Below are 10,577 nucleotides of genomic sequence, written 5' to 3'. Positions count from 1 at the left end.
TTCGAATGTAAACGTTGTTATTTACCGCGTGCAAGATGTAAATCACATTAAGCTGATATTTATTTTCCATCGTCACAATTTTTAATTTCTTCGGAATGATTTTCAACACGTCTCAAGCTGGATTTAGTTTGACAGTTCTTTGTGATGTGTAAAAACTGAAATTCCACTATGAAGCAAATACATCATTTGACAGCTTGTACGCATTCTGGTGAATAATTATGTACGCATTTGAAAATGGCTAGGAAAACCGTGTATGAAAAAAACGTTTCTTTCCTGAATTCATGCTTTGTTTGTTTATTATATTGTACACCGTTCTTAAAGGGAGTTTAAATCATTAAAATGGTTCAATGCTCTACCTACTTCAAAACTACGATCTTAAAGTTTTCAGCGTTTTTATAACTAAGCTTTAATTTAATTTTGTTATTACGTACCTGATACATTTCGTCCTCTCCGGGTGGATCGAGACACTCAAATTCACAGCATCGTTCACCTACGCGAAACTTTTTACAGAACTGTAAAGAAAACGATAGAAACAAAGTACAAATGTTTATTGCCTCTAACACACAAACGATAATCTAATTGTTTTCTATTGTAAACCATTATGGAACGTAATTTAATGTAGTATATATATGAAAGCGGTTTATTAAATCTACATTTCAGAACGCTCAGGATCATCGCAAAATCATCGTTGAAAAAAGGCATTGCAAACTCAATTTCTTCTCTAGAAGTCATGCAATAAATGTTGATCTTCTAGAAAATCAGGTAGATAGCTGTTTTGCGCTTAGTGTTGGTAGAACTTTGGTTTGTGTATCTTGAGATACCATGAAAGGTAAAATGCTAACCAAATCAAATAAATGTCCGATTGTGGGCGAAACGTTTCATCAACTTTAGCGAGAAACATTGTTGAAACGTAAATTAATAAGCCTGCTCAACCTCAACCCTCGAATGGGATGCTGCCCCAGCTGTCCGAGGCTGGGCCCGTAAATCCGCTTTGGTTTTCCTTCTTTTCACTGTCCTTCAAAAGATTCAATAACAATCTTTCGAATAATTTCGCGGCTAGGACTCGTAAGCTCCCACGCAAAGCAACATGGAATTTCCGCCGGATAAGTCTTCAGGCGAGGAGTAGTATGCAATTTCTCATCTGGTCCGCAGTTCGGGGAAAAGGCAAGAGTGGAAGAAGGTCCGAAGTGGCCCGTGATATAAAGCGAGGCATAAATAGCTAGCAAATGCCCAGCCACTGGACGTGCTGTGAAGTTTCCGGGGTTTGGCGATGGCTGGCCGGCGTTTGCGTAAAGGTCGTCTCACCTTTGCTGCAATCTCTTCCAGCTGGGCAGGCAAACGCATCCGCATCGAGGCGGCACATAATTGAGTAATGGTGAAGAAGAGTGTTTGCTTTAACGCTAGATGCTAGAGTGTTAGTGGAATGAAATTTATGCGGTTGTTCAGTGCATCTTGCTGGTAGTGAAATTGAATTTGTATGTCGTTGATGAGGGAGCTCGTAATGTGTTTGGATGATGGGTCGGGTGGAAACAAATCTCTTCGGTGGAGGAAAATGCACTCACACTTAGCAAGTGAATAGCAAATGTAACGATTTGTGTTATTGCAATGCAAGGAGCAAGTTGCAAGTGATTGTTCATGAGTAATGTAAATAACAAATGCTAAAAATGTACCAAACTGATAAGGCTAGTTAGAATGACTATGACCAACGTCACATGCCAGGTTAGGGTGGATGGAAAACTCTCAGGACCTTTTGCTACCACCAAGGGTCTGCGCCAGGGGGACGGGCTTGCCTGTCTCCTATTCAACTTGGCGCTAGAGAGGGCCATCCGCGACTCGAGGGTGGAGACTACGGGAACCATCTTCTATAAGTCAACCCAGATCCTGGCATACGCTGATGATATAGACATCATTGGTCTGCGGCTCTCCTATGTAGCAGAAGCCTACCAAGGGATTGAGCAGGCGGCAGAGAACCTCGGATTGCAGATAAACGAGGCAAAGACCAAACTGATGGTGGCAACATCAGCGGACCTACCAATAAATAATCCAAATCTACGTAGGCGTGATGTACAGATAGGTGAACGCACTTTTGAAGTCGTCCCAGAATTCACCTATCTTGGGTCAAAGGTCAGCAACGACAACAGTATGGAAGTTGAGTTGCGCGCAAGGATGCTGGCTGCCAACCGGTCATTCTACAGCCTGAAAAAGCAGTTCACCTCAAAGAACCTGTCGCGACGGACGAAGCTGGGACTATATAGTACCTATATAGTACCAGTACTCACATACGCCTCTGAGACATGGACACTGTCCAAATCTGACGAAGCCCTCTTAGCCGCGTTCGAGAGGAAGATGCTCAGAAGGATACTTGGCCCCGTATGTGTGAAAGGACAATGGAGGAGCCGCTATAATGACGAGCTATACGAGATGTACGGCGACCTCACTGTCGTACAGCGTATTAAGCTCGCCAGGCTCCGGTGGGCTGGCCATGTTGTACGCATGGAAACGGACGACCCAGCCCGTAAAGTCTTTTTAGGCCGTCCACAAGGACAGAGGAGGCGTGGTAGGCCCAAATTGAGGTGGCAAGATGGCGTGGAGGCGTCCGCCATTAAGGCCGGGATAACGGACTGGCAGACGAAGGCGCGAGACCGTGAGCGGTTTCGGACACTCCTGAGGCAGGCCAAGACCGCAAAGCGGTTGTAGCGCCGGATAAGTAAGTAAGTAAAAATGTACGACAAAACAAGAATTATCGATATTGTGCAAGGATGGGAATTAATGAAGGAAAATAATGAATATAGTTTATTTTACAATGATTTATTTCAGAAATCTCGAAACCACACTTCAGCTCATCAATTCACGTGGTTCATCGTTTCCATTTCGATTATAGACAAACAACCCTATGACGAAACGGTCATTCTTCTTTTCTTCGGACGGAAACATAGGGATTTTTCTTCTTTGCTTGATAGATGCGCTCATCCTGGATACTTCTACTAAGCAGCAGCAGTCATCTAAGTGAAGCACGCTACTTGTACGTCAATCGAATGTATTGCCTTTATCAAAGTACGGCCAAACAGATACGTTCATTTGTTCATTATGGCTTTTTTTTGCTTCCACTCGAATCCCTTCGATTCGAATCTCTGATCTGATTGGATTGGATGTTGAAGCAATGCTTTCACCGCATTGATACATGCAATGATCCGTATAAGGGGCGAAACGAACCACACACGACGTACGTCAGTGTACCTATTTTTAGCGCGCAACAATCTTGTTAGAGGTAATTGCCAATTCATTTGAGCCGAGCATCGAGCCCGGGATCGAGCCTTTAAGCCATATATGTGCACCATCCACGTACGGTTTTAGCGCACCAACTAGCGCGGAGGGATAGAATATGAGGAGGTTATTTTTCTTTTCTTTTCTATGGCGATGTGTTGGTGGTTGCTTACCGTTCCCGTGCTTAGATTTCACACGACCAAGAAACAAGTTGCACAGTAAGCAGCTGCTCCCTAATAACAGTTCATTGTAGGCTGAATGAAAGCCTGTTCATTAGCGTCACTTTTGTGTTCGGAAGGAACGGCAGTACGGCATCTATCTATAAATTAACTCCGACGTGTGCAATTGCGTGGAATGGAATGTATTGCACATGACGCTAATGAAGCATTTTTCCACTTCACGCGGAAACATGGAAGTCGGTTGCATTGCTCTATTATACCTCCCCTTATGGAAAGTGTTTGTTGAGCACGAAAAAGCTTTATCTGCTTTAACAGATATTTTTACTACAATCCAGCAGGTGTGGCTGCTTGTGATAACCGTTCCAGAAAATAGCAATTCTTAAACGCAAGAGCCACATGGTTGATATTATGAAATTACGATAAAGAGCACATAGCCGGAAATTGTAAAGGACGAACGAGCGAAAAGTGGATGAAAAGATAAGCCTCTATAATGCGTCCAGACAATCTGATGACGCTGGGAAACATGAGGACGATTTACGAGTGATGTAAAGTGAGATGATGTAAGCAAAAAAAGAAGCACAAAACCGTATAATCCTCCCATTTGGAACCCGAAACGATGGCCAGGTTTTGGGGGGGGGGGGGGAGGAAATGGAAAACAAACTTACACGGTACCCAAATCCGTAAGCTTTAATGATACGTTATATGAAAATTGTCTTGAAAATTTCGCAAAGAATAGCTTATGTTTTGTTACGGTTTTGAAAGAGATGGTAGAAACAAGGAGATAAAATGTGATCCACTAGAAGGTGATCTGGACCTTTCCAACCCTGCACAATATGAGTAAAAAGAAACACATTTGTTCATGGTACGAAGTAAACTCCCATGTGGGAGTTTGAAATTATTTCGCAGGACTGGTAACGTGAATGTTTTTTTTTTTATAAATTGGTTCATATACCAACGGAAAGACGAAACAAGTGTGTTGAAATTAGTGGCAAACAGCGGGTCCGGGTCTGGGAGCGCGTACACGCCTTTGCTTAATTGCTGTTAAATTGCATTATATCCCAAACTAACAGCGCCTCCGCCGCCCACCAGTCGGCGGGATGAATGATGAAGTGTTTCTGTGCCGTAGTAGAGCCACCTGCGAACGATAGAACGGGACGTTCGCTATAATTTCCATTCAGTGCAACTCGTTTCGGTTTCGATGCTATCGTGCTCGCGATCATCATTATCATCGGTGACGGTGTCGGTCGGTTGGTTTTGGAAGGCGTCGCAGCATCCGTTAATTAAGGGTACATAGAGAGTGTAGTAGGCGGTGTAAAATCCACCGCTCATCGGTCTGGTGAGCCCGAGCGATAATGAACTTCGGGGTGAGGTTGTGTGCTGTTTAATATGGCTGCTATGCAACGGAAATGCCAATCAAGGAAAGTGGTTACAGTCCGCCTTAGTTTGGCAATGAACGAGCCGGAAGTGACGGAAAATGTTGTGAAGGTGCTGTTGGTTTTTGTTTTATTTTTCATGCACGATTTACGAAGAGACCTCATGCGACACAACCCAGGATCCAGGGATGTGGTGTCGAAACCGCTACACCAGCCGCTAACAGACGCGATAGCCACCTTTAACCAACCATGGCCGCCAACCATTCATAGGGAAATTTATTTGCAAGTTACGGCAGGGAAACTGTTTGAAATGAAAGGGCTGTTTTTTTCGAACCATGCGCTCGTTTCTGGCGGAAGCTGTATCGTTTCCCCGATACAGTACCATAAAAAACGAAACATTGCTAAAATATTTCGCTTTTTCTTCTTTTTGCACCACCAACATGCTAGCTGCTTGTAGTCATAAATTGCATTGTTTCCATGATGCGAACACATGGAAATGGTTCGCATCGAATGGGAATTGTTTTACGCTTGAGCTGAAAAGCTGAACGTTCGATGTTGGTCCGTAACTGTGTGCGCACACATTGCACTCGGGCTGTTGCAGCAAGTGCAACAAGTTAGCGTATGCAGACGAATGGGAGAAAATGCGGACAGGCAAATAGTGGATTTTTTCGTTGTCAGCGATACCGGTGCAAAAATGCCATCAACATTCTAAACCGGGCAGTTTTGCTTCAGTGCGACCGCGCTGTCAGACGGAATTGGATATTTCACACACCGATGAGCTTAAATATTTTCCCTATCCCGTGAAGGTTTGTTTGCGGGAAACCATTTTCAATGTACTCTATTTGATTGTACGTTCACAGAGTTGCGCTACTCATTAAAACATTATTCTAAAAGCTGTTTGTTTTTTTTTTGTTGTACTAAGGCATGCTCAGAGTTGTCGTAAAGATCATGAGCGAGCTTTAACGCGAGCGAGTTTGATTAGCTGATTGAAGAGCAAAATCCTTGAAGGCTTACCGGAACAAACGTTCTATGTGCGGTGAGCGTTGCTCCGAGGAGAATACACTTTATATTGCGGGATAGGGATCCATTCATTGATACACAAACCCACCAACACACACACACACATGAAGCTATTCCGTTGCTGTGACGGCAGTGGCAGTGCGGTCTTAGCGTTGTTTTACACGCCAGGTTGACATTTATCCCGGCTCGTATACCTGCAGCATTAAGCACGTGATCTACACGATACGCGCGGCACGGTACCACTCGCCGAGGGCTTTAGGTAGCATTACCGCACAAAAGCCACACGTACCATGCAATGTTGGTGGTAAATCCGGATCGAGTGTAGCAAGATGAGCAGAATGTGCGCTGAGCACCGCAACGTTTGTTCCGACGCTCTTTCACACTGGCCTGTCCTGGGTTGGCCTGGTTTGGGGCTAGGCATGCCCATTCCCATGTAGGTTTAAGAGGGGGGTTGCCTGAGGTGCATCGTTGGGCAGCGAGTGTGTGGTGCAAGCTCGTTGAGCGGCTTTGATCGTCAATTCTCTTTCATACTGCTTGATGGTAAAGATGCGGGCGTTAGTTCATGTGGTTCAATAAACACTGCAGTGTAGTTTCCAAGCGAAGCAAAACTAACTGCGAAGCACGGTGCTCAAGATTGCGGGCTAGTGTGGACGGTGCGCGTTTTGGATGGAGGCAAAGCAATTGCTATAAATAAACAGCGTCCCTTTAGGATACGATCAACCATTACAATACGCTGCTGCTTGTGGAGAAGCGGATCCTTACGTCTTGAAATGCACTCACATTCCACCGGGGCTAGCCATTGCGAAGAAACATTGGTTTAGTTTCTTGGATAAAGCTAACGCTTTACAGGATCAGTTTATATTTTGTTACACTCTCTGGTTGTTGCAGCAAAGTTGAAAACTGTTTCACATTTCAAAGCATTAAACTTTCTATTCCATTCCTTGCCTTGCCTTTAAAGGCGTTGTCGGAAGTGATTTCGTGTGTGCCCAGCGAATCATTTAAATACAGAGAAACAATTAAAGCGTAACTGCACAGATTTCTTCCACAAAAAAAACCATTGTGTTTGTGTGTGTGTGTGAGAGAGAGGGCCAGTGTTTTTGTAGTTACTGTTTGAAGCTAAGTGCTTGAGATGAAAGAGTTCAAAACTATACTACCCTGAACTGGAAACACTTCATTACCGTAGTGCTTTGACGGCGTTCGGCCAACCAGAGCTAAGGGGTCCGGCGCACGAAACGAACAGCCGTTTTTTATAACACTTTAGTATGCAAATAATTTCAAACAACACGGCTGTGACGGTGGCCGGTGGGAAAAGTGTGCTGAGCTTTTCATGCAAACACTTACACAAACACACACACACACACTCACATCAAAAGACCCACCCACCAAGTGCTGTCGAGTGAGCGGTGTGGCAGTGAGCACAATCTCGGCAGTTCGGTTGAAGTGTTTGTTTAAATTAGAACAACAGCATAACAAAGCACAAAGGTCTGCTGGTGGCAGCTTTAAACATGGTGGAGATGTTTGTTGATGTGTTGTGTCTGCATTCGTCGTGCATTTGTTGACATAGCAGTTTATATTTGCTAGTTTATTGACCTGAGTTATGGAATTGCATTGCAATTGAAGGAGAGTAACATATGCTATCGGAATTGTTTTAAATGTACAGGTGTAATTTAGAGTTCGTTTTTTTCCCTTGCTCTCAATCTACCATGTTATACTTAAACAAAATAAGCTTCAACATGCATATGTAAATGTTCTGAAGTGCATAGAAGATTCCGATGTTGTGCAATTAAATTAACTTGTAAACGTAACCATAGCCACCGGTGTGATCTACAACGGCATCACACGCCAAAACAATCTTAATTAGCAAAACAAGATGCTCAAAAACACAACACAAATACGAAACACCATCTGTTCAACGCTGTAAGTACAATAGCGTACAGGCACAGCAAGACCACCAACCGAAAGATATGCTGAAGCGCAACAATCACTCGTGATTGTGGTTAGAGTCGTGTAGGAGTCTCTTCACACACACACACACACACACACGCACAAAACGTCAGGTCGAACGTGTGTTACGACAATTGTTCGCTCACCGATTGTCACTGTCTTATCGGCGCTGGCTTCACTGTTTGACTGCTGATGCTGAGGAACGTGGAAACTTTTTTCCACGTGATTTAATGAACTGCGCGGACGGAGTGGCTTCGCCGGGGTAGCACGAGAAAGTAGCTTCAGTTACGCCGGCGGAGGTGGGAAGCCACCAAAACCGGCCCACTCCTGCGACTGCGGGAGGTAGTTTATGAGCATGCTAATTGGAGAATCTAATTAAAAAGTTTCTTTCGGTTTCGTTCGAACATTTCTGGTCGGTTTGTGAACATTGTTCGGTTGGGTTGAGGTTTGAGGTTTAAAAGCTGATGCCGCATCGGCGAGCTTGACGGTTTGACGTTTGGAACGATCGGGATGGGCGTTTTTCGGTGGAAGTGATGGTTGAAGTAATTTATTTCGGGGGTTTTTTCCCCATTAAAGGTAGGCAGCGAGGGTGGGCATGGGCAAATGGATGGATGGTTCAGCTTTTAAAATGGTTGCAATAGTGGAAAGACGGTTTAAATTGGTCTGAAAGATTCTGGTCTGATTATAAATTTAAGTTTCACCCAAAAGGTGCCGAGTTTGTTGATTGTCTAGATTGAAGAGACTGTAAACCACTCAATCAGCTTAACCGATCCGAGTGAAGCCACTTTCGAAGAAGCTTCTTCATTCCAGTCGCCGGTGCGAACGGTGCTGACGTAAAAGCTTACCCATCGAATAAGCTGCCATTGGAAAAAAAACAATCTCGTACGGTGCGATGCTATCGCCTATTAAATTATACACCACAACAACATTATGCTTCAAAACCCGCGTAACAAACATTGTTCAGCAATTCAATGAGCCCGCTTGCTGCTCGGTCGTTCAATCGATCGACATTACCGTCGATGTGACCGTCATTTCAATTGCATCGCATCACGTCGACCGTAAACAGAGAACAGATTGTACAGAGGCTGTTAAAAATGTTTGCATAATTTTCAGCCCCCATAGGTCTTCCTCCCCTTGCAGTGCTCGCGCACTTTACGCACGATACAATAAATCGTTCGTCCGCGCAGGGTACAGGTTTCCTCACGGATGGGTGGCTTGTTTTTTTCGATGCCCGCGTGGCGTTCAAATTTATTGTCGAACATTTGAGCGGTTGGTGGTGGTGATCATAAATTACGCTTCATTTTGGAGCGACATTGAGTAAAGTGGGAAAATGCCACAAATCGACGATACGCGTAACAGTTCGGTCACCGGTTGTTTCGGTTGGATGGGAATGGGATGTTGAAATGTGTGAAAACTTGAACAAATTTCGCCAAATTACGATACCCCAACCGTGCTGGCATTGCAAGTGGGGCAAACATTTCCGTTCATCCCTGCGGCAAAGGGTGCATTGTTAGGGTGTAAATTTGTGTAACACATTTTGATTACCGAATGCTTGCGCAGCAATCCAATTTGAAGTTGTGAAACCAATTGCCAATTGGAATTGGCGGGTTTCGTTGTGGATCCGATGCCACCACTTGCTCGCACAAAATGTTTCAATACACCCATCAGAGTAATATTATCGTAAAGATACTTCCGTTCTTCTCAAACCTGTGTTGGGGTAAGAGGTGGGACTTATCATCATTGCGAAACTAATTGTATGCGGGACTAGGCATGTGTGCGAATGAAAAATCTCGTTAATAAATCCATCACCATTTTTTCCGAACGACTCAAAGTGTGGTGAAACAGAGTTAGTTTGTTATTTAGCAAATATATCGTCCATCATTTTAACGCAATACAACGAATGCAAATTATCACATAGTTACAAGTCACTTACATAAGGAGGATCACAGTAGATTGCTTTGCACCATAGCGGCTCAGAGTGGTAGCAGACGCACAAACTGCACACGCCCGGTCCAGGTACGTAGAGTAGACCGTGTGCGACCGAGTTTCCCTGGAAGTCGACACAGTCCTCTTCTAGGCTAGCTGTAAAGACAGAGAAAAAAAAACGAGAAAAGAATTGAACATCGTTAGCAAGCAGCAGTGACAAAAGCGGCAAAAGTGAAGGTAAAAATAGATTCTCTCCGTTCCGTATCGGTGGAAAGTTATGAAGTTTACAGCAACTCCCATCGGTTGGTAATCGATGATGGTTTGATCATACATCTATACCAATCACTTGTCCAAACTGTACGCTGTATTACCAGCACACAAGCACACTCTGGTAGAGTTTGTTGGGTAAGTTTACCTACGGTAGTTTAGTGAACAGCGAGATGAAGAGGAGAAAGAGAGAGAGAGAGAGAGCGAGAGACAAACTTGTTCCGGAATTGTTGAAGAGTTAAACTTTCCTGGCGAACAACCATCCAGCGCACTGAGTAAAAAGTGAGGGGGGAATACGGATCGGTTGAACAAGTGTGGCATCTGTTAGTATTCAGCTTTTTCTTCATAATCATTCGCTCGGTATGGAGAGGGTTAGGTAGTAGTGGAGCACATAGAAATACAAAAAAACATGTCATCCTATTTCAAGGAAATAAAATCAATCGACTAAAACGTAGGTTCGTTTGTGGTTCGGGGTGGATGTTTACAAGCAAAAATAGATTTGAACATAATCGATGGACTAGTACGGTGTTGTCGATTGATGATGTGAGCATTAAGTCTTTATAATGTGGGTATCTTATGTATGACAACCGTGCGAATGTAACAC

The 10,577-nt window shown here is 44.0% G+C and overlaps 1 protein-coding gene across 1 annotated transcript in view; it reads right to left on the bottom strand.

Annotated features, from left to right (window-relative positions):
- Positions 1-10,577, bottom strand: part of LOC120894394 (integral membrane protein DGCR2/IDD-like) — a 48,922-nt gene that overhangs the window by 14,907 nt on the left and 23,438 nt on the right. The window contains exons 3-4 of the mRNA XM_040296931.1: positions 9,714-9,862; positions 432-512 (exon numbers count right to left, since the gene is read on the bottom strand). Coding sequence (XP_040152865.1) covers positions 432-512; positions 9,714-9,862 — 230 coding nt within the window. The remainder of the gene's footprint in view (positions 1-431; positions 513-9,713; positions 9,863-10,577) is intronic.

Source organism: Anopheles arabiensis, chromosome 2 (genome assembly GCF_016920715.1).
Source record: "Anopheles arabiensis isolate DONGOLA chromosome 2, AaraD3, whole genome shotgun sequence".
NCBI classification, from domain to species: Eukaryota; Metazoa; Arthropoda; class Insecta; order Diptera; family Culicidae; genus Anopheles; species Anopheles arabiensis.
Note: the sequence above shows the minus strand (reverse complement) of the source record. Positions and strands in the feature narration are given on the sequence as shown.